General features: G+C 47.5%; 1 protein-coding gene across 6 annotated transcripts in view; it reads right to left on the bottom strand.

Annotated features, from left to right (window-relative positions):
* Positions 1 to 188: 188 nt before the first annotated feature.
* The window catches only part of LOC118506384 (protein TANC2), a 109,349-nt gene continuing 84,535 nt past the window's right edge, over positions 189 to 25,002 (bottom strand). For 5 of the 6 annotated variants that reach the window (XM_036043418.1, XM_036043421.1, XM_036043422.1 and 2 more), the window contains 9 exons: positions 24,358 to 24,594; positions 16,579 to 16,733; positions 7,431 to 7,749; positions 6,698 to 7,024; positions 5,069 to 5,401; positions 2,548 to 5,004; positions 2,129 to 2,480; positions 1,751 to 2,045; positions 189 to 1,682 (listed from right to left, as the gene is read on the bottom strand). In XM_036043418.1, coding sequence (XP_035899311.1) covers positions 1,305 to 1,682; positions 1,751 to 2,045; positions 2,129 to 2,480; positions 2,548 to 5,004; positions 5,069 to 5,401; positions 6,698 to 7,024; positions 7,431 to 7,749; positions 16,579 to 16,733; positions 24,358 to 24,594 — 4,853 coding nt within the window. In that variant the 3' untranslated portion in view covers positions 189 to 1,304. The remainder of the gene's footprint in view (positions 1,683 to 1,750; positions 2,046 to 2,128; positions 2,481 to 2,547; positions 5,005 to 5,068; positions 5,402 to 6,697; positions 7,025 to 7,430; positions 7,750 to 16,578; positions 16,734 to 24,357; positions 24,595 to 25,002) is intronic. The other variant, XM_036043419.1, reaches the window with a different exon arrangement.

The raw sequence follows: 25,002 nt of genomic DNA, 5'->3' as shown, positions 1-25,002 counted from the left end.
GCAACTGTCAGTTCGTTTGACAGCTGCGATTGAAGCACCGGTGTACAGGGCTCGTCGGAAAAGTGCGTTCGCGTGCGCCTAAATGTAGGCAATGCTGTGCTTCGAATGCATCGTTAGCGATAGCAACGGAAATTTGAACTTTGCTATTCGTTTTTCAATGAAAAATATGACAAAAGTAACAATTTAAATGTTTACTAAAATTGTGAAAATTTATTGCATCAATGCTTATTATTTTCTTACACACTACACACTATTGTCTTATCAGTTACAAATTTAGCTTGGGCTGCTGCTTTCCACTCCTATAAGCTTGCCTATCTGTTTCACTTTGAGCTGTCCTGTATACAAAGCCTAGCGCGTTCAATGACTCTATACCGTAACTATAAATAATTAAGATACGTCTCGCTTTTGCCTTCTAGAAGAGCGAAAGCATGCCTAAGACTGCCTACGGTCGGCTATTATGTTCCTGTATGACTCCTCCTAACTGCATCGAAATCCCTACCAAGTAAAGCATAATTTAATCGTGTACATAGATAAGTAACAAACGCTTGGATCGCTTCTTCCTTTCCGTTTACCACGCTCCGTATCGTTTTGCCCGTCAACGGGAAACATTGTCGTTGTGTGCTGAAAGATCGTTTTGGTGTGCCTGGTACGCTCCGCCCGATGGACGTCGCGTCGAGCAGGTGCTCATCTAAGCATCTAAATTTCAATTTTAAATTAAACATATAAATACATGTACAGAACGGGTGACGCTATTCGTCACCAGTCCCTGTCTTGGCCTGGTCATCCTGTGGCATGCTGTAAACTAACCGTACGTAAAAGGAAAGCATTTATAAACAAACATTACATAAAATGTGTTGTGTTACTCAACAACGTAAGGAATTCAGCACCATTTTTTGGTGGTCACCAACCGCCACACTGCGGACGGGTTGGACCATGGGCTGTGTAATTGGGCGCTTTGCTTGCAGGAAAGTAAAAGTGGAAATGTTTTTGTTGATAAATTAAATAAAACTAGCAGAAAGATTCTTGGAGGTTTACACCAAATTTTCCGCGATCGTTGTCGTTGCCTAACAAAATTTCGTTTCAATTTTTTTCGCTTCTGTGCCTAAAGTTTAAAGTTTTCGAATTCGATTACGATTTGACTGCTTGCCTATCTTTAGAAGAACATTTCAAGCCCAGCACTCAGTTCGTCGTATACCCTTGCCCTATTTTTCTACCATTAAACAATGCTCTACAGTGTTGGGAAGTAACGCGAACAAATCAAAACCAAACAATCCGGTATGGGGTCAATCTGTCGGACGGAAGTCTTACAGATCGGTAATAATGTCCATGGATTCGGCAAACGAGCGACCACTGTGTACCGAGCCGGACCGTGTACTGACGCCATCCATCTGTTGGGCGGCTGGTCCCACTGTCGACAGGCCAACACTGGCGATGGCCGATTTGGCCGTGTCAGCTATCACCTGCATCTGACGCTTCTGCAGGTCACCGTGCAAGCGTGTGAGCGTTTCGCGAATTTCGGCCGTCGTCGGTTGGGCCCGGGCCAGGGCAGCGGATGCATCCCTGAGGGCGTCGCTATAGTTGCCCTGCTCCATCAGTGCCTTCGACCGGGCGTAGTATCCATCGTACGCGTTCGGTTTAATCTCGATCGCCTGCCGCGCCAGCTCGATCGCTTCTGCAACATCCTGTGGAAGGAAACGGATTGAGACCTTTGGCCCAAAGTACCACCAGGCAAGTCATCAGATTTACTTACGTTCATTTTTCGCTTGCAGCGAGACAGATTGAGCAAGAAATTAAACCGCAACTGTTGGAACGTGGCCACGTTATTGTTGCTGTGGCTGTTGTTGTTGCTGTCCGGGACCGAGCTTCCGGTCAGTGGATCGGTAACCATCGTACAGCCTCCATTACCGTTGGCATCACTTCCACCCGGCCCTGGTGCGGTTGGGATCTTTTTCAGCGCGTACTGATACCGATGGGATGCTTCCTGCAAGCGATTCTTCCTGTACAGTGTGTTGCCATCCTCCAGCAGCTTGTTTAGCAGTATCAACCTGTTTGAAGTGGAGTAGAGATTAAGATTGGCGTTAAAGCTTTGTTGCTAGCTGAGGGTCTCGACTCCCGATGTGAAACTTACATTATTTCGGGCTTCCCGTTTGCCATGGCCCAAGTAGCGGGACCGAGCTTAGCGCCACGCTTCAGAAACACCTGGACAACCTGTACGTTACGGCAGGCGATGGCACGATCCAGCGGACGCATCCCATTAATGTCAACGTGCTCAATCTGTGCTCCGTGGTCGAGTAGCATCTGTACGAGGGAAGCCGAACCTTGGTAAGCGGCCAGATCTAGCGGAGTGCGGCCAGTACCGTCGGCATGCTGCTTATCGGCTCCACGCTCCAGGAGACACTTGGCCGCCTGCTGTTTGCCTCTTAAGCAAGCCCAGCTTAGTGCGGTCAAGCCGTCCTTGTCCTGTGCGGTTAGTGAAGCACCTGCAAGGAAGATTCAGAACAAGACTTCAGATACGCTTCTTCAGCTAATCAACGCCGCACGACTTACCACGACTAAGCAGCAGCTCAATGATTCCTACGTGACCCTCCTCAGCCGCAATCATCAGTGCCGTTTTGCTGTTCGTTTCCGTCTGCTCACAGTCGGCCGGATGCTGCAGCAATCGTTCAACGATCGCCCAATGACCTTCCTTCACCGCGATCAGCAGTGGTGCCATCTCCTTTCGATTGCGTACCTCGGGCGATGCGCCTCGATTCAGCAGCGTTGCGATCGTGTCCGTATGGCCATTGGCACAGGCGGTCGTGAGTGCTGTTTCGCCCGTTATTACATCCAACCGGTTCACCTGCACCTCTCCCATGTCGAGCAGATCCTCCACAATGTCCGTGTTACCCTGGCCGGCCGCTGCCGTCAGTGCTTGTTGGGCCGCTTGTTCCAGCGTCACATCGTTGCTTACCGGGCGTGGAATCCAGTCACAGGCGACGAGATACTTCACCACCTGCAGCCGTCCAGCAATGGCCGCGTGTACCAGTGCGCACCTTTGTGATGTGTCCGTCTGGCCGAGGAATGCTCCAGCTGCTACCAGCTGCCGTACCACATCACAGTGTCCACGAGCGGAAGCTAGGATCAGCGGTGTACATCCCTGACTGTTCGTCTGCTCCACACTGGTGCCGAATTCGAGCAGAAGGTTAACCATCGGCAGAATTCCTTCATGCGACGCAATGCACAGAATTGGAGCACTCCCAAGGAACGGTGTTACATGATCGGGAGACGCACCAGCAAGTAGCAACAGTCGCGATACTTTCACATTCGGACTGTACACGTTCCGCAACGTTGTAAGCGCGGAAGAAACGCATCCCGTGACGGACGCAACCCAGTACGCCTGTAGATCACGGGGCGATTGATGTGACGGAGCATTCCGGTACAGATGTGCCTTCAGTATGTGATGACCCAGCTCGAGCGCTTGCTCCGGATCGAGCGGTGCCTGAAGGCGGGATAAGCGCAACGCAATGCCGGCATGTCCATTCCGTAAGTCACACAGGAACTTGGTACTTTCGCCATCCTCCCGTCTTATCAACCACTCCCTGAAGGATGGATGGAAGAACATGTACGTGTCGTCCAGCCGCTTCACCAGAAACCCGGTAAGCGTTTTAAACCGACACAGGAACTCATCCCAATCGATCATGCCCTCCGTTTCCGACGATTCCGTATCGGCCCTCGATTCGCTCGCAATGAGTGCGTTCAGCGAGTAGAAGATCTCGGTCAGCGTGAGCGGATAGAGAGCGGCCAGACAGACGGCCAAAATGTTCGAGATGCGATCGTACGCGGTTGTGGTCGGGAAGCGTAGGTTGAAGTTTAGCAGGAAGATCTGTGCCAACGAAACGGGGAGCACCTTGAAGCTGCTCGACTTGATCACCAGGCTTCCACGCTCGATCAGATCGAGCGTCAGTTTCGCGAACAGGAACGATCCCTTGGACAGGGCGAGCAGATGCTGGGCAAACTTGAAGTGTGCGCTGGTGTTTACGATCTCCTTCCCGCCGGCCACATTGTGCTGGATGCTCTGGCTCTGGTTGATGCGGTACGTGATGTACTCGATGATGTCCTTCTGCAGCATCTCGTTCGTCGCCCAGTTGTCCAGGCTCATCTTCGTGTATGGCAAACCTTTGCAGAACTCGAGCATCTGCGTGCGGATGGTGGCGATCACCTTCAGCCAGGGCGGGAAATGTTCGCTCATGCGCTGCAGAAACGAAGCAACCGTATCGCCATGATCCGGACGATGGTACTCCGCCTCGCACAGCGCATCCACCAGGATGACGCAGTTTTTCGCCGGGATCTTGCCCGTTCGGCGCAGTGCTGCCAGCGGTTCCAGTATACCCATCGTCATCGCTCGTTCCGGGTTGGCGATACATTCCTTGACGCTCAGGGCGTGCTGGAGGGCGTGCTCTCCGAGCAGAAACTCGTGGTAGGCGGCTAGCTGGGGCGCTTGACACAGCTGAGCGGCGAGCGAATGCACAAAGTCCGGTATGAGGCAGGTGGAGTTATTGTCAGCCTGGCAGAAGTGGTACGCCACCACGTGCGAGGCTAAGCTACGGAGACGATCGTGTGCCAGATTGATTTGACAGTAAATGCCATCGTTCTCCTGGATCGGAAGTTCTTTGCGCCGTCCGAAGCAGGAATACTCGACGAGCTGGAGAAGGAGCGCTGTCTTGCCGGTGCCAAGATTTCCGCTCAGCAACACACCGGGTGAATCTGTCGACTGGATAGCGGTGGACAGTTCACGCACCAGCCAATGGCGTCCAATGAACAGGGGATTCGGTTCGTGCGTTGGAACTTCGAAGAAGAGTGGCTTCAGGGTTAGCTGTTGCTGTTGCTGCTGCTGTCGGTACTGGGCGAAGCGGATCTTGGGATCTATCGGTCCCTTGATCTGGCCCGACCGTGCCGATCGACGCACCGTCGTCCGGCGACTCTTGAACGCCAACAGCTCGTCCACGTTACTTCCACTCTGTGAAGCTGCAAAGGAGATAAGGGGAGCATTACAGGTTGCTTCAACTTCTCGGATGCTGAGAACACTTACTGGTCACCGAATGGCGCCGGCTGACGGGGCTCGATGAAGCATTACTCTGCTCGGAGATCGACATCATGGAACCGATCGATTCGCAACCGGTATGGTAGGGGTTTGGTTCCTGTAGCTGCAGCACCCGGGACACATCGGCCTCGGACGAACCGGTCAGCGTCGACACGGGGCTAGTGTTGGCGGACGTTAGCGAGCTGCACGATTGGTTCGCACCCCGGTTGGTACGGCGCGAGTTGTTCTCGAGAAAGAGTCCGAGCCGCACCTGGAGCTCGTCCTGCGAGGACTTTGATTTGCCGTTCATTACCAGCGGCTTTACGTTGCCACCTTCATCGTCTGTAGGGAGGAAAGCATTTTAAAAAAAGAGTTGTTAGCCGTACAGTGGTAACTATTTTCACGATCATGCAGCAGAAACGGAACGAACACACACATACAGGATGCATGGGTGAGAAGTGAAGAATGTTTAACAACCATGCCTATAAAATTAAAACAAGGAGGATTTTGAAAAACACGCAAGCAGCTAATTCATGCATAACTAATTCCACACTTTGAGTAAAATTGAGCTAAAAAATCGAAAAAGAGAGGTCGTTGGATCCTTTCCACGAATAACACCCTAAAACGGTCCACATTTTAACACTACTTTAAACACTATTATTAATATAACGAATTCTAACCGTTTAGAAAGGATTTATCCCGAGGGATCAAATCAAACTCCATATCGAACCGACTGGAGAATATTTTCCTTAAGGCGTCTAACGCCTGTTGTTCTACGAATTCAGAAGATTTGAATTTTAAATTATTTTTAGACCAAAAAACCGTTGATGTATCGCCTTGAAGAGCAGCTGATATCAATAATATTCTAGGGACTTGTTTAAACGCAGAAAGCAAGAGGTAGAATCCAGATTCCAGGTTCACTGACCATCAGACGATCAAGATCGTAAAACTTCGGTGTGATTAGTCGTCTTCTATCCACCCATATCAGCAAACCCCCATCAGGTTGGTTGCACTCCCGAGGCACCAGACTCCCCGGTAGGATTAGGAAGCTTCTAAATAAGCTTTACGTCTCCAGACACAAACAAGCTTGGACCAAACCGAATGTTTTGTTTGGTGTCTGTTGACTGGCCCATCCATGCTTTATAGTTCACATCGAGCTTAAGCAAATTACTTAATTCTATCACGCCGGGACCTCCCCGGCGTTAGATCCCGCCACTGACGTAGCCGACCAAGCAAATAAAGCTTAAAGTATTTAAATCAATTTGTTGGATCGGGCAACCAGAATCGACAGATGACATTATTGCTCGCCGACAGTGTTTAAGAGAAAAATCAAGTTAAAAAGAAAACAAGCTAAGCATCACGCGACTACGTTACCGAGGACGGGAGAAACGAAAAGTTCCTAACATAAACAAAAAAAACTGGAAAACGTTAGCTCTATGCAAGCACAAACAGGTTAAAATAAACAATAAATGAGACAAACGAAAAAAGAAAACGAAAACAACGACTCGAAACGAAAGAGAACTTTGGGAGAAAAAAAACACAAAAAATCGCAACACCAATAAAGAACAAAACAGCAAATCAAACAGCATAAGAACGGTAGGTCCACACGCGAGGAAGAAGAATTCGATGAGCCCATGCCTGCTAATTGATTCAATCCCGCGCTGAGCGTCGTCGCCTGGGCCGACCAGAGCGATTTAATTTTGCCGAAAACCGCGGACGCGGACGAACCGAGACTGAGTCGGTGAAATTTATGGCCATCATTAGCGTTCCGCTGGCGCTTGCTAATCCCGTTCGGCGGCCCATGGGAGGCCAACAGATTGAACCCACCGCCACCATCTCCCGCGGTCCCGTCAGCAGCTCGCGGTCCGGTGGCAGCCGTACGGGATGCCATCGAGCGACTAATTTTGCTAGCGGCCGCCGTCGTTGCCCGATGAAAGGTGGCCGGATTGAGCAGTGAGGCGAGCCCTGTAATATGCACCCGTGGTGGGTAGATAGAATTTTCCCGGAAATGGTAACACCATGCAGTGGGCGATTAGCGACGATCGATCGATGATTGGTGTGTTGGCGAAGGATCAAGTCAAGCGATCGTGAGAAGGGAGAGAGATATAGAGGATGGTCATGAGAGAGAGAGAGAGAGAGAGTGCAAGTGTGTGTAATTACAAGTCCCGAGCGGGACATATGCCGGAAGATGGGATGATCTGTGAGCTATAATTAATGCATCCACCATCACCAGGATCCAGGAACTGATCGCCGGCAGGTCGAGAGCATCTCAAGAACGGACGATCCTTATAGTCTCTTCCAGGGTGGGAAGAGAAAAACTCCCGGGCAATCCGGAGATTGCTCAATCACCCTCCTCAGTGGGGCCACTTACCTGACAGTGTGGAGTTGTCCGCTTTTCCGTTGCTGCGCCGGTAGCCGAACGGGCTGCGCAGATTCTTGGGACTGAAGAGCCGTCGACGGTTTTGCGGTGGTGTCGCACAAGTGCTGGACGTAATTTCGCTGCTGCTGTTCAGTGCGGAACGATGCTGCAGTGGTTTCATCAGACCGTAGCTGGACGGTTGCTGTCCCGTCCCGGCCGTGCTGCTGGTGATGCTGGCGTAGTGTGATTCCGTTTTACCGCCCGGAGGACACTTTGGCGGGCGATCCTTCAGCTTATAGCGCTCCGCTGAACCGAGTACGTCGGAGGGTGTCTGGAAGATGGGAAGAGATGGGGAGGTGGAAAAGGTTAGCTGATGGAGTTTAATAGAGCAATGGACATGGCTCAAAATGGCGGACCAATCATCCTCTTTTAATGAAGACCTACCGATGTTGTGTGAGGTTACACAATCGATTCCCTCTTTCAAAATCGACGCCACAATGGCCCACAAAGCTCCAACAAAGCATCTCTAGCTATCTCTTGCCCTAACATCCCAATCGAACAAGGATTTCATTGTTTGCCCAGTGCGTTCATACCACTAGCCTGCTCAGGAGTATAATTTGCTGCAACAAAAAATCCCTGCTTCATCATTCCCATCTCTCTCTCGCCCAGTTAGCATTCTATCATCTTTCGTGCAAAAAAGCAAATGTCGTAACAATCCGCCGAATGTCCGCCGCCAGAAGGTGGAGACTGAAGCCCGCAAAAGCCTAGCCAGTCACCCGGTCACCCGGCATAGCGTACTGGTCATTTGGGAGGTTTTTGTTAGTGCGAGTTTTATTTTATTTCGCAAGTTGTCGTTGAAGAGCATTATTTCTTCGGGCGAAGGAGGCCCTATGACCGCACGATGGTGCGACTCGACCATTCACAATTATCTAATGATCTTCGACAGGCCGGGGAACAGCCGTATGTAGGCCGAATCGACCTGAACGATCGATCTGGGGCTCGCAGAGGACAGGCGCGCACGTGTGTTGATCTCGGTTCCTTGAGGGCGGTGACGGAAAAATGCTACACCACAAATCTGAGCTGACTCATCAGTGGTTCTGGAGGGGGGAGAGTTGTGTCGAACGTTGGGCAAGATTTTTATTTGAAGTTTAATAATTATTTAAATTGTTAAATTATTTTTCTTCACACTCAATTTCTCCAACTGGCTGATGAGACTTAGCGGTGAGATAAACTGAACCAATTTCGGATCTCTGAACATGGGGACACACCATACCAATTACGAGAAATTGCTCTGCCACCCGCAGGGAAAGTTTGAGTGCTCCACGATCCACGATCGGAGGAAATAATTAAAGTTTTCACCTTGAAGCGCAACATTAAAATTGTGACAAAACTCGAAAATGAAGGGGAAAAATGGGAAACATCCCACCAAAATTAGCCCGCACCCATTATCAAGTTTTCGACACTGACAGTGTCATTGTCACGTAATGACACAACGGAACCCTGCATCTGTATCTGTGCTTCCGGTACTTCGCTGTTTCCTCACCAAGATGAACTCTTTCGCGTGCTCTCTTTGGACCAATTTTTTATCAACAACCACGTAAGGCAAGAGACAATTAAAATATTCCCGATCCCGATCTTAACCGATCGGTGCGCTGTGTCCAATTATAGCGATCTTCATCTCGCGACCGTAAGGGGTCTGTGTGGTTCACCTACTTACGCCGAACTCGCACTTAAATACCGGCAGCGCAAAAGGGCTGTGTTGTCAACAAACCATACAAAAATAAAAAAGTCCACCCAAGCCTTAGTAGAGAAAGAGCGAGAGAGAGAGGGCCATCTTCCAAGATATGCTGCTCCCTAGCCTGAAAGAAGGGTGAGTTTTTTGCTGCTGTTGTTTGCGATCGAAAGGGAACGATACGGACGCACACCATAAACCCTTCTAGGGGGGGCCCCACCACACTAATCACAGCGAAATGAGCCAAACAAATCCTGACTTTGGTCAAAATTTGTGCCACACGACCAGCCACGTTGCAGTGAGCAACTTCGAACAGAACCGGAACCCTTACAGTCAAGCGAGCCGGTTTAAGGTTGGCACCAAAAATGGCATTCACAGCTACCAGCAGGCAGGAGTTCGTGGAACAAGATAAGGACAGAACCAGAAATTGAGAGAAAATGAGAAGGAATCACTCCATCCGCAACCAACACGATCGAAAAAGGGCATCCCCAGGCGGGGACAGACAAGCTGCCCGAGAGTGTCGAGTCGCGTCGCGTCCAAAAGGGTCGAGAATAAATTGATATCGAGTGCGCAACTCCCGATGGTTGGCGATCTTCCATCGGTGAGTATGGCTGGAAAAGGACACACGCAGACGTCGGTGATCGATGATGATGAATCATCGTTGCGACGACAGCGAACAAGATGCAATCGGCCCCAATAAACAGCACTGCACTGTCTGCGAGTCTGTCAAATTTACCACCGTACTCACTCTTCCGGCCACCGAGGACTGAACATCTTCCACGACACACATACAAAGATAGACACACCAATTCGATCACAAATACGATCTTCTCGTCGCCCAGCACGATCATCGTTATGCAATGCGACAGAGCCATCGATTTCTGTTCTGTAACGTTTTGTAACGCTTCTCGAGAGACGTACCGTGAGTAATGGATCTTGAACGATCACGCGCAACGACTGGATTGCTCTGCTAGTAGAGTAGTTGAGGCTTTCGCTTTTAGTTTTTGATGTGATTAAAACCGTTCAATTGCAAATACGGATTGATTTATGCCGACCAACTTTACCACGAGACGGTACAGCACGTCCTAATTGCATCCTCACGGCTTTTAATGTCCGGCCGTATGCGAAACGGTGGTGATAATTTTTTTTCATACCACCCTGGAGAGTACTTAAAGCTGCCAGCAAACTGCATCGAATTTAGATGGAATGGTTTTTCACATTTGCATCTTTACAGTTGAATGGGGACGAGCGTACCATCCTTCATCAATCATTACGCCCATCAATATCCGGGCACCAAGAGGGGCAGGTTGGAGCGATTCTTATACATGCATATTCTTTTACACGAACTCTTGAGCGACGGCGCCATCGCGGTGAGCACGATCGGTCTGACTCGTCGTCTGTGGGGTTTGCAAGACCAAAGGGGTCCAGTCCAGTCCAGGCATGCAAACTGCAAGCATGCAGCGCACGTTGCGACCATTAATAAAAGCAAACCGGACCCTTCATTACGCATGCGACAGCAACACGAGAACCGGGCGACTCTGAGGATCGGGAAGAGCGTATTACAAAACTGCAACATCCCAACATCGTTCGGTACGACTGGGAATGCATTTGAAAATCGATTGCCTATGATTTCCCGTCCGCAAGGGCACGATCGGCAGTAAAACTTTGCATAAACTACGAAAGGTGAATGGGATTTGTACCACCAAAAAGATGAGGTCTCGTGAAGCTGACGTGTTGACTACACACACACAGTGATGATCCGGTTCTTGTTTGTGCGCCACGGGTCAACCAACATTCATTTTCAACACCTCGCTCGCTAAAAAAGGCTTCATTGCGATGCGCTGATTGATGTAATGGATCATAATTTCCAAGCGCTTCGAGTTTGTCCACCGCACACGGTAGCATAATTATGAGCGCACCAAACAGCGTGTGCGCTCTAATGTGCACCACACACGCGGCCTCCAATTTGCGCCCGCCTGCATCGTGTGACGCTCGTGAGCAGCGCCATAAACAGTGGGTGCCCAGGAATCCCTTCTCTCCACCGGGCAGGTGACGTTCGACCTGATCGCGATCGAGCAGTGCAAAAACCAAACTAACGAGCCTTTTTGGTCCCGCATTACGCCGCTTGGCCCGATTGATGGCAATGGGCACGTCGTTGTCGTCGTTCGGACGGCCGGGGAGCTGTCGATTGCTTGCTTGCTAACGATCGAACGAGCTGACCCGTGCTGTTGAACATGGCTGTACGCGGGAGCATATGTTTGGCTGCTACTGCGGCAAGCTCGAATTAAGGCTCATTCAATTATACTCTCACAACATGGGTTCCGAATAATGATGGGTGGCCGGGTGCGGGATATATGCATGTAGAGCTGGAGTGCCCACCCACCAGCAAACTACTGTTTGTGTATGTGTGTTTTTGCAATTGGTTGCCTGCAGCTCGATCTTAAAAAAACACAACTTTAACGAAATCATTCCCGTGCAGTACCTTAATCAGCGAGTGAAACAACTAACTTATACAAGAGTTATGTCTTGTCTTGTCATCTGTGTACGCATAGAAGCGAGTGTGTGTCTGAGTGCTTTTTTTTCTACTATTCGGGTCTTTTTGATCTTTCAGCAACAAAAGTGACACCGAAATTGATTTAATTGAATTCAAATCGAACTGGCGCATTCGATGCAAATCACTAGGTTCGGAAGGAGGCAGTGATTTTTTGGAAATAGGGGTTTTTGGGTTTCTTAATGCAATTTTTTTGGGCAATGTTTTGTGATAGTTGAAGAATGATTCGAAAAGATCGATAGATATTCCCACCTTCTTCAGAATACTACACTGACGCCACTTTCTATAGCTGCACCTACAATTTTGATGTAACACCAAAGTTAAGATAACATTTTCTGCTGCTTTCTTCAGTAATTTCTGATGGAGAGCTTTTCTTAAAATTAACAAGAAAAACATAGAAATGTTCAAGTATCAACTTGATTTGCCTTGAATTTATGAACATAAGTTTGCCAATTTTTAAATCCATACATAGGAATTTTGGGATGTTTTAACATTTCTTTGCCCAAATCACAGAAGCTACCCAGATCTTCTATCCGAACTACTATCATGCGATAGATATTTTTCACTGGGGCGGCCCGGAGGTAGAAACCACAACGGCCCCGGTCTTCATACGACAGGATCAGGTTTAAATCCAATCCTGGACGTTCCCCCGAAGTGAGGATTGACTATCCAACAACGTGGTATCATCAAGTATTGTAAGCTACAAAAGGCAGGCGTGACCTAAGAGGTCGTTAGGCCAAAGAAGAAGAGGTCTACTACAGTCGATGCTAGCTCGCCTTCTGTACGATAGTTTAAGCTATTCCAACTATTTTGTACAGAAGTCCTTCTCTGATGAGAATATTATTTGCTACGATAGCTTAGCCGCTTTTAGTATCAGAACTTTGTGAAAAATACCTCTTCTTCTTTCTTGGCCTAAAGACCTCTAAAGATCATGCCTGCCATTTCTGGCTTACTAGACTTAATGATACCACGTAGTTAGGTAGTCAGTCCTCGCTACGGGGGAACGGTCCGGATGAGATTTGAACCTAATCGTGCCGTATGAAGACAGGCGCCGTTGTCGCCTCGAACCATCGAACCTCCTCTAAATAAAATCCTTCATTATATATAATTTAAGTACATTTGTATCGCGTATTATAATCTATACGCTGGTGTTTATTCATGGAATTTAATACAAACGCGGAGATCTCCAAGGCTGATTGACGGTTGACCAATACATCTAGACGGTTTGAATGTTTCTTATAATATTTTGAGAAATTTTAAGCCACCTACTTCAGTATAGAAAGCTTGCAGAAAGGCATTAGAAAAGTGTATCTAAAGAAAATTTGTATACACTGTGATGCCAAAACAAAAAAAAAACCCCACTCACAGAGCCTTTCCCACTGGCACGATACGCGATCGCAAAGTTTTACCACAATAAAACACGATCAAGCTAATAGATTGGTTGGCCGGTTTGCCGGTACATGCACCGGTACGTGTCACATTGTTTGCATAAAATGCCACAAACTGCGGGCCGCACTTGCACTTCATAAACACACCCTAGCCGGTGGGGGCGAGAAGAAGGAGGGAGAAGGAGGGAGACATTTGTTCACCCACTTCCACCACCCCAAATCGGGGCCTCTCTCACACGCTCACTGAGCGATTCGGTGTGAATTTATGCTGCCGATTGCGCGATCCCGATGCCGATGTGCGCAGAATGGTGAATTCGTGCGCAAAGACAAACATCGAACTGCGTGTTTGTGTGTCTTGAGCCGGCAGGGATCAAACAAAAGCAGTGAAGTGAATGTCTCATTGATGCAGCCGAGGAATAAAGCAAAGCTCGAGCATTCCAATCGAGGAACTTGGGTTAGGTGTGAAGCGTCACCAATCAATATCAAATTTTTATTAGCTAAAGGACTATAAAAAAATTGTGTAAAATTGCGACAATTTCTATTTCACTTCAAAATTATATAGAGTTCGTTCATCAGTTCCCCATTAATCACCGAAAATGGTCAATATTTTATTTCTCACGCTACGAGCTACGATTTACAGCATGCTTGGCTGGCAGACACCGATAGATCACCGCGGCCAATACCACCGTCACCGTTCATAATTAATTTATTGCCCTTAAATTATCGTCCGAGGGCAGAAGACGAAGCCAGCCACGAACAGGCAGAAAGCATCGGTAAACATCATAAATCTCGCCCCAATCGCTTCGCACGATCGATGCCGATACGGCGACATTTGCATTGGTGTGACTGCAGCTCACTTGCATGCACACCCTCGTGTGTTCCTCCTCTGCTCGATGAGCGAAAAGAACGAATTTCCACACAGGCGAGAGAGTGCTATAATATTCTCACGTTTGTCAATGTCGTGCGAAAAATCAATTAAGCACACCTTTGAAATTCTCTTCAATTTTCATTTCACTCATTTTGGTGCTGGATCGCGCGCGCCAACACTATATGGAGAAACGAACGAATTGCACAGCATGCAATCGTAGCTGACCTCGACCAGACTCCTCAAGAGCTGTTGGTTGGTGGTGGAGCTACACAGGGACACACGGCATAACACCTCCTCGGAAAGGTTGCACTCGGAGTCGCGCCGGGTGGCTTTACGTTTCAATTAGCTTTCGTTTTGGTTTGTTTTGCCGTTTTTTTTGTTGCTGGCTGTATCGCTGTGTGATATGGAGCAGCATTAAGCTCGTTCGTACCCTTCGCCGCAGCACTCACTCACCTATATCGACCAAGTCTTCAAGGTTGATTGCGACAATCATGAATCGCGCGTAATATATCAATAAAATATCATACTCTCCCTCTATCTCTCTCACTCTCTCTCTCGCGATTAAGGTCTCGCATTACCCTTCAGTTTTTCATCCGAGATCACGTCTTAAAAAAAATACAGCGCATAATAGCGAACGTTTGTGATCCCGGCAGCGATTTATTCCCCGACTGCTTTGTCACATAACGTGTCGAACAGCGTTTTATTGACACTCTTGTCGTACAAATTGGGACACTTACTGTAAGGGCAGGCCTGCAAGTACCTTGAACTACGGAGACAACGCAAATAAATTCCATCCTTATCCTGTCGCACGGGGCTGTGTTACCAGAGTGTCCGTGGTAAAGCGAGGAACTGAAGGTACCTTCATTACTGCGCACCATACCCTTGGAGGATATCCCGGGACAAGAGTGTAAGACGAGAGCGCCGCCATTGATCGATCGCGGAGCGATGGTGAATGACGGACTCGTCGTTTATGATCACCGTCCCGATGGTTGACGTGCTCAATTAAAAACGATGATCGCTGATGATCACCAAGCCGGCTGTAGTGGACGTTTTACCAATAAAAAAAGAAAAACCCAAGCGAATGTTTTGTTGAAGTCAATTTTTGAATTTATTGCCAACTGGCCTTGGAGTTGGATAGGGGTAGGAATGGAAAGCGGCGCAAGTTTTATTACCAGCGATAAATTGCAATCGTGCACTGCCAGCAAGTGGTGGTGCCTTTTTGATAACATTTTTACGATTTCTTGGCGATGCTGAGCCCGTTGAGAAGGGGCTTTTTTTGGGTGATCGAATTTTATCAAAAGGTAAGTTCCTCATCAATAATTCTCCACCTCAAATCAGATATAAAACGCTCTCTCTTACTGTATCAAGCAATATCATCACCGAATTAACACCTCAATATCCTAATACATATTCAACACTCTGAAGGAATGATCTTCAAGCGAAAGAAAAAAGATCCTCATACGATCGGTACCATCAGCTGTCGATCAAACGATCTCTTGTGTCTAATCTTTGCCAAAGTCAAGATGCGAGAGAAGCAAAAACAAGCCACCCCAAACGATTTGTGGCCACCGTAACCTTGTGCCGAATGTGAGCGCTTTGGCCGGTGCCACGCAGGGAACTATCGCCAAAGCAAAAAAAAACAATATCCGTGTCTAGGTCATGTCTTTTGCCCCGAAACATAATCAACGGCATTTTCAACCATTCGCACCGGTCAAAACAACCGTGCCTCCGAGCATGCTTAATTGACCTCACGCTAATGGTTTGCACCACAGCATAAAAGCTCGCCCGTCTGTATTTCAGGGTCAGGGATGTGGCACTCCTGGATCCTGGATGATAAACAGCAACGTGTTCGATTAGACGCTCAATACCACGTTCATTACGCGACGCGTAAAGTTCTGCAATCACGGACATTTCTCGGCCCATGCTTTTGCCCTTCGATTATGATCAGCGGGAGGTCTTGGAACGAGATGGATAATTACGTAAAGACAACAGAGACAAGCAAACAAAAAACAAACGCCCCATAGACTCCAGCCAACAGACAGACACGGTGTTTCTGGCGTGTAATAAATATATCAATCAAGAGAGACTCGCTACCGACGCCGGTAGCATACGCTGGACTGTCACGCTAAAATTTGTCGACGGACGGACGTTTGATGATGACCTCTGGCTCTTAATTAGCCTAGGTGGTTGCGTTCCTTGAACAGGTCCACCACCATTGCTTTGGGGTGGATCGGTCGCACCGAAAACCTTGCTGCTCCAGATCGATCCAACACGGTGTAGTAGTAATGGAATTCGCCACGAGAATTGAGCTTCAATTGACAAGGGGTTGGGAAAATTGTCCCATGTCACCATGGTTCGTTGTCAATCAAAAGCATGAACTATGAGCGTTTTTATTATTAAATGAATTTCATTAGCTCGATCGGACGAACCCCGCCGATTGCATTAGCATTATTGAACAGGTCGGCTCTACTCCTTCCGCTCGTGACCGATCGAGAAACATTTTAAATTTAACCAAAAGTTCAAGATAATGAGGTGATCATTTGCAATATTTCTTACGTTAACAGGCACTCCACTCGACACGAACAATGTTGCCGAGCGTTAAGCGTTCGCTTCACCCTTACCTGATAGATCGACGAAAAGTGACCGTTCGTTCGCAGCTGGGAACGGTTCTGGGGCTGCGGCGATCCCAACGGTGACATCAGATGGTTGCTGCTGCCGTATCCGTGCATCTTGCGGCTGAGCGGTTGGTAGATCGCACCATTCGACGAGAGTATATCTGTAAGCAGGACAAATGGAATGAATAATAGTCACCCCGAAAAACCGATCGATCGATCGTTGTTAATTAAAGATCGTTCGTGCAGTGCAGTCGACGCAATCAAGTGGCCCCTCCGATGGTGGCTCCGACCCGTTTGCGAAACGCAACCAGCAGGCAAAACAAAACAATCGTATTGATCGGACGACCGATGATTGTGGCGATGCTGAGCAGAAGGTGTCAAATTGCACACGTTGTCCTGTCAGCTTGCGTGAAGCTCGACGGTGAACGAAGGAAGGAAATCGGATGGATGGAATGCAATATGCAATTTTGAGGTTATACCAACACACAGACACACGGCACACGATGCAGCTGAAGGGATGGGTGCATCGTGTTCGTCAGAGGTAATTTCGGGCAGACAAAAACCCGCAATGGAATGCAACTGTTTGTTGCGGTTGCGACCGAATGCAAACAAAATGTCATAATGATAATAATGATAATAATGACCTGCCGTCGAATGGGTTGTTTTTGCTTTTTGGCGGTGGAATGGCGCTGGCATTTGCATATAATTGGCAGAACGTACGATACTTTAGCCAATTTTACATCCCATACATTCAAGCCTCCACACGGTAAATGCGTACGGTGCTAAAGACACCATTGACACGCATCGGTCTCGCGTCTCGCAGGGTGCGTTTACGTACAGTGCCGGACAATAGAATAGGACCACCTGATTTTTTAAATTGTAAAATTAGCATCATGTAGTCTTTTTTTTCACGTATCGAACTTGGAAAATTAAACTGAAGATTTTGGGAAAGCGATCTTATTTTTGATCTATCAAAAAATCGATTCTGAGTATCTTTTTGCGATTCTCATGAAATATGCCCAAAACATAATTAAGGCCATGGGAAATTTCATACTGCGGAAATCGATGTTCAAAAAATGCTGTTGATGTTCTGATGATGTTCTCTCTCTAAAGTGTACAATATTTTTTCATAATTTTGGACCAGAATGTTCTACTTACTAAAGCCAGGCTACATGATGCGAGATTCCAAAAAGATTTCGCTAAAAAGGAAGGGGGGGGGGGCGAAATTTTTCCGTCAAAATCATCTCGGTTCATCTACCCGCGTAGTTTAGAGCACTTCATGCTATCTCTCTCTCTCTTCAACCGAAAAATACCATGGCAACACGTAGCAATTGACAGAGAGGGCTAGACAGAAGCGAAATCTTTCCTAGAATTCAGCTCGAGGAGGTGAAATCTTTTTAACGGATAGATTTCGCATAACCCCCCCCCCCCCCCCGTTTTTAGCGAAATCTTTTTGGCATCTCGCATCATGTAGCCTGGCTTCTAAGATTTTTTTTATATCAAATTTGTTTTTTTAATTAATTTTTTTCTGTTTTAAATTTCAACTCAGCTCAATAATTTTTTTTTGACTTAAGCCATTTTTAAACGAAATTTAAAATTTGTATAGAAAGTTAAGATGTTGATAATGCAGTCCTCCAAGCTTCAGTGTGATTACCCTTAGTAGAAGTATCGAATGCAGCAGTTTGAACATCGAATATAATAGTAGCCTTATACTATTGTCCCTCACTGTACGTTGCCATGGGTTTCGTTTGCAGCATCACGCAGTTTGCAGGCACCCATGTAAATGTTGAACAAATGCTGCAAGAACTCCCGTTCGATGGCTCCAACTGTATGGGATCACGCCGGTTTTAAAACATTCTTGGCTCTGCCGCTGAACATAATTGACCGAAATCGGTTCGCCCAAGGGTAGTGTGTGCGTTACAAACCGCAACTCATTACCGGGTATGATGCGGCCGCTTGTAAGCGAAAGCCCGAAAAGAAAAGAAAATGGAGCAACAGGTTTTCAATTTCCGCTGCATTTCGACAAAATGGATGTTAAGGGCTTACGACACGCAGGGGTGTGTGTGTGTGTGTTACGCTCGACCCAACCGGAAGAGGAAAAACATTGCGCACCGAAGATGAAGTGGCATCCAGCAACCAATTGGGGCGTTGCAAAACCGAGTGTCGTGTACCGGCAATCTAAAAATAAAAACCAAGCCTTTCGAATGGGGATTTTGCTATGCCTAATGAGATGCCGAAAAGAAAATTGCTCCTAACAATGCGTCGATCGGATGCACCAGAGCTTCGGTATCGTACAAAGCAGGCAAAACCTTTCCTCACCCGACGCACAGGAAAAGAAAGTGTTGGTGTTTGATTTTGGCTTGAGAGTCGGCTTTTTTAAAAGGGTTGCACAAGACGCAGCCCAGGCCAGAGAAAGAGGATAAAAAAAACCTACCAAACCCCCCAAGAAAAGCGAGATGATGGTTGCTGCCGACGTATGTAGTAACATTTGATTACGCGATGTAGCCGTGTACCGCTTGTTAAATAACACACTATGATTAATCAAACCGTGTAACACCGGTAGCGCGTGATATGATTAGTCGGACGAAGGTCGGACTCGACCACCACGGTGAATACGTGTGAACCACTTGAGGTAGGATGGTGTGTCTGGTGGTGGAAGAGCTACGTCAACGAAACACGGCCATACATATCAAACCCTTCACCATGTATGGCGATATGGAGAATGTTCGATCGAGAGTCGGCATAATAGCAGCATAATTCAGCCCCATTCAGGTGCGTGGACAACTCACACGAACACAATCTCGCTGTGCGCCAAGTTTTGCCCTCCAAACATCATCTCCAATGGCAAGCAAATGGCGTGCTGGCGTGCGTACGATTGTAGTCCAACAGCTAATGTCTGCACAGCACCGCCAACCGTGCGGCAGGAAAAGGGCACGCTCTTGTGCTCACTAAACGTCCTCAACTGTGGCTTGGCTTCGGTAGCCGGTAGCGTTTGGTCATCTGTGATGGTGAGTAACGTACACTTTGCATGCACATTCTTGCCAAATCACAGCTCACCATTCTGTTCTTTGGATGGAAATTGTTCAAACGCTAATGCAACTGCTGGAAGCAACGAGCTCGTTTTGGTTAGGGTTGCGATCGGATTGGATTTAAGCTGGGTTGAGGCTCAAGGTTTTGCTGTCTTTGGATATTTGTTATGGTGAGTAATTTTTCTTTGAAAAATTTGTCTCCTGTAAAAAGTATTTAATTAAACGATCTTTACCCTAAAAATCCTCTCTCCAAAAATCTTTAGCCTTCATATTTTTTGGCACATGAAAGATCATCGTTTTGCAACACAAATACCTCTAAATAAGCACTCAAAAGAAGCACATGCATGTCATTTTCCGCCTCACAATTCATGTGCAATGAACACGCATCGATACGGCCGTTTGTATGGGGAATTGTAATGTAAATTGAACTGTTCCTGCTATTTCATGCGAAGGTTGGTTTTGCTTGCCTTCCCAATCACATTCATTCTTCCGGCAGAGCGCAAGATTTACCGATAAGAAAGAATAACTACCCAGTTAGTGCACAACAATCGTACACGATATGCAAATGGTAGTGCCATCGGAACGGGCTTTGTCTGCACGGCTTTCGGAGGTGTTCGTATTTACGCTCACAATGCGATTCTGCGCTTCCAAAGTGTGATCGGATGAGATTGGAAAGTTTGCAGTTGTTTCCGTCGAAGAACGCTACATATGTTTGCATAAACGATCGCCCTAAGGCCGTTACGTTCAGTGAAACATGTAGCTCGGAATTGCACTGACACAGTCGAAATTGAAAACTCAAACATAACAGTTTGTCCAAACGCGAAAACTTTACGCTTATTGCCTCACTCCACGGATCGCCATGTTAATCGCCGTCCATACAAACCTAATGGACCGCGGCAAAGATGTTAAATCAACCGCAAAACGATTCAACATGTCAGCACGAACGGCCAACTGTCATGCCGCACAACGGAACGGATCGCGATCGCAGCATCGGCGAAGCAATCGTTCTTCACGACCGATCGTTTACTTTCATTCTTTTACTGCTGGAACTTAATGTCAAATGGAAACTGTTTCCCGTTGCACAGCGAATCGAAACAACGTCTTGCCGGTGTTACATTGCCCACCGGACGGAACGAAACCGGAACGAATCGGAACAACAATTTCAGCCAACAGTCAAAATTTGAAAGACAGCAGCAGTGGAAGCTTTGCAGTGGAAATGGGTCAAATTTGGATGCGAGCTTTTTTAGGGTGGCTTTTTTTTAAGTGTAAGGACTTTTAAAAATATTAATTAAAGGAATGGCCTTTTAAATGCACGAGATGTGGCGCCCCTTTTCCCGTCGCAAATCATCCAGCGACGCCGTATTTTTCATTTCTCTCCCAGTTCCATCACGGATAAGGAAACCGGCTCCCGGTATTACACACGCTCACACGTGATGTGTGGATTAATAAATTTTCAACAAAATCCCGGTATTTACGAGCCAAACGGAGGACGATCGTGCGGTCCAAATTTTTTGGCTAATCCACCGTGCGTCCACATATCGTGTCAGGTTCGTCGCTTGCTTTTTTGCTATTGAAGTCTTTCCCGTGCTGCTTCATCAAAACAAACCTCTCCACGAGAGCGGGTCGCAAGCCATAGCGTGAGGCCAAACGGGCGAGGTTATTGTTGTTAATTCGCTAAATAAGACCCACCACACGCGCGGGGATGGCCAAACGCAGCGTTATCATTGTTGGAGCAAGCATCCCACGCACGCATTAATTTCGTGCGACAAATCTGCATATTTATCTGTGCCTGTAAATTGTGCACCTCACAATCAATTGTAATCAAAAGTTATGGAGGGTGAGGGAAATTTATTCCGTGAGTGGAAAAACGAAATCTAATTTATTAGGTGTCGAACATGAGTATTACATTTCATCTGCACGGGTTTTGTGTGCACCTTTAACAAACAACCAATTTATCGCTTACCCTTTTAGGAGAGATGAGAATAATTTTAGGAAAGTTGTTTTTAAGTTTTATTTTTCATTCCCCAAGCAAAAGGTGACATTTAAAATGACGAAGCAATAAAGTACGTTGCACACATTAAAAAACAGAACAAGAACAACGCTAATTGCTCACATGTCGTATGTTCGACCCCCTGTTCGCCGGTAATTCTAGGCTTTATATTCCACATTAGCTGACCTTACCAATCGAAGAAGAAGAAGAAAAAAACGAGCTCAATGCTCATTGAAAGTACACAGCGCGACAGAAATAAAAGAGACCTCTTCCAGCTACCAGTGACCGTTTGCATCGTACGCGGCCCTCAATGTCAGCCGATTTGCCGTAATGGTGGGCAAATTAAATTTTTATGCATCATAAAACGACCAGCAGCGTCGTCGTCGTCGTTGGAGGTGAGGTTCTGCCATGATAACTGCCCAATGTTTCGCACCCTGCTACCCAGCGCTTAGGCCACCGGGTGGGCTCGAGCAAGGCGGCGCACAAGACGATCAGCAAACAAAGTCCCCGAGTACCGAAGTATCGGTATCATGCCGTTGACACTTGACTTGACTCACGGAGTGCCCTGGGATCCGCTTGGGAGTAGGTCAAACCTTTAATGGTTGCCATGAATGATTGCGCAAAGTAAGTGCAATACAAAAAAAAAGGACTCCAGGACCAGCCCGACACAGCCGCTCGTCAACATTGAGCATGAGGAAATAAAACGCAAAATTAATTTTTCCCTCTCCCCGTTCGCGGCTGGTAAAAGGCGCTGAAAATGCATATCGTCAAGATTAAAGGGGAGGGGGGGGGGGGGAAAGACCCCGGTGGAGAGACATAAACCGCACAATGTTCGCACCCTTCGCAGCCCGAAACCACCGAATCACAGTCCGATTCCGATCGTAATTAACCGATACTAATCCAACGTGCCTGTTTGTGGACCGGGGCAAGATCAAGTATCGTTCGGTATCGTGCTGGCGAGTAAAGTTCATCAGTCACCGAAATGGGGGCCGGCGCAGAATTGACACAAGGTCAGTGACGACCCAATTACGGTGACGATTGCCGAACACGGGAGGAAGACAACCGCCGTATGCGTCGTCGTTTTGATTGGCGGGCAGAAGTTCAAAGCGATTGTGCCGCCCGGAACGGGTACGCAAACCGCGCTGTGGGCACTGCATCCAGCCAGAGAGGGAGGAATCCTGTAATGGGCCGTTTTTAAACGCCTTGGACAAATCTCTGGAGATCCTGCCGATGGGGGGGGGGGAGGGGAGGAGGGAATCCTTCCGAATGGGGAAGGCCGACTGGACAGGCCTCCCCTTTTTTTTGTGACAGGTTGATCGAGAGGTGTTAAAAGGAGCAACCAAAGCCGAACCGAAAGCCGAAAGTGAAGTAATAAAGATATCGCTCGTTTTAATCACGGGCCACGGGCATTCACTCCGTTCACACGTGCCAATAAAAGCCACAATCAAAAGGAAATGTGTGCGCGCATGAGCTTTACGCACCATCGGTTGCGGTTTGGGACCTCGCGAAGGCGACGAGTTGCAGCAGACGGAGCAGCGCCAACAAACCCTACTAAATTTTCCTGACTGATGCACAAATCATCGGCAGTTTGTCGGCTGGTATTTACAATAAAGGCCGATAGAAACAGCGCCACGAATTATTGGCGTATTTTCATGTTATCTGCCGGCAACAACATCTTAGAGATTCTCATCTCTTGGCACCTCTTGTACGGGTTTAAACTCATCATCTCAGTGAATCAGCATGTGAATAAGCTCAGTAGCCACAACTTAGTACTTGCTAAGCTATTCAGAAACGGAGTCAACTAGGCGTTAGAACGATGGCTTTTCACCGTCCTGACGCATAGGAGCATAATAGTAAAAACAATCACAAGGGAGCATTCTTGGACCTCTGCTGTTTGACGTTGTTATCAGTGATATCGTCAACTGGACTGCTGTAAACTGCTTTACGCTGAAGACTTTAAGATATATGTGCCTGTATCTGTATAGGAGTGTAATAATACCACAGAAAACCAGAAATGGCAGGCTGCGAGCTTCAGAGATTGTAGAGCCAAGGAAGGAGATGTTAGATTGTAGGTTTAAACTTCAAGAACATTACAAGTCCTTCCAAGGCCTTTCGACTGTTGGGTTTTATTTTGCACACAGGTAAGGACTTTAAGGACCGTCACTGTCTTAAATCTTTTTATTCTGCTAGTAAAGTTTGGCTGAATAGACAGACAGCAATCAGTACTAATGGTATTCCCGTGCCTGTTATTCGGACTGGAACCCTTCCAACATTGACGAATGACGGGTCCCTGCCTGTTTTCTACATAAGCTTATCAGCGGATACATTGACGCTCCGTACATTCTCGACCAAATAAACTACCAGTCCCCTTTCACCAGCAGCTTATGCTCCTAAGCCAAAACAGTAAGTTTTGAATTTGTGATCTAATGATCCACTCTTAAAAATGGTGTCCTGTTACTTATCGTTAAATAGCTAAGTCGATCTTAACACTAGCACTAACAATTTTAAATTTATCTTGCGTAGCACGTATTCAATCATGAAGACTTTTTGTTTTAAATGAATAAATAAATAAAACATCACAGATGAGAAAATTCGCTTCCCCGAAAGGAAGCGTCGACTCGAGGTTGGTTTAGGAAATTAATTTCAAAATTACCCTTCCGAATCGATCGCCTTCCGCGGGACAGATTTCGGAGGATTGAAAGCGGTTAAGGAAATCATTAACAGCCACAACACAAAAACCGCTCGCCTTATCTATCCGACACTCACCGTTGTCCATATCCGTCTGCAAGCGGGCTGCCGGATGGTGGTTCGGTTGCTGGGCCGCTTCCTTCTGTGCCAGACAGTGCGGGCAGGCCTCGTTCCGGAACATGCACGAGTAGCACCGTTCGTGACCGCAGGCGTCGATCAGCTTCCTTTTCTTGCCCTTATCGAACGGCATCTGGCAGCTCGGACAGAGGGCGCCTCCGGTTTCGTTTTCCAGTATCTTACGGATCGCCGCCAAATCTGAAAGTAAACGAAAGCAGGCAACGGGTGTTTTAGTTCACTACTGGCGTAAAAGGTTCTGCCCGGCCGGACCGAGCAGTGCAATCGACCTCACGAAAAAAATGGAGCCCAATTCAACCCAACGCTAGACAATTAAACGGGCCCGTTTTTGTGGCAAGAAAAAGGTCAATAAATTAATGACGCCTCATTTACCACCCTGTCGACGGTTTCGTTCGCTCACGGCTGCTTTCCGTATTAGAGGCGGAAACGAACAGTCACAACATTGGGCGTTGCTGCCACCCTGACCTTACCTAGGCCCTTTGGCAGGTTCCACCTCTCTTCTTTTGCTTGCCGGTTAAAACTAGACTCCATTGCTCCGGACAAGCACACATTCTCTGTGCACTTTGCACCGGTCCGAGCGAAAGCTCA

Source organism: Anopheles stephensi, chromosome 2, assembly GCF_013141755.1.
Source record: "Anopheles stephensi strain Indian chromosome 2, UCI_ANSTEP_V1.0, whole genome shotgun sequence".
Taxonomy (NCBI): domain Eukaryota; kingdom Metazoa; phylum Arthropoda; class Insecta; order Diptera; family Culicidae; genus Anopheles; species Anopheles stephensi.
The sequence above is the reverse complement of the archived record's forward strand: the minus strand, read 5'-3'. Positions and strand labels throughout refer to the sequence as shown.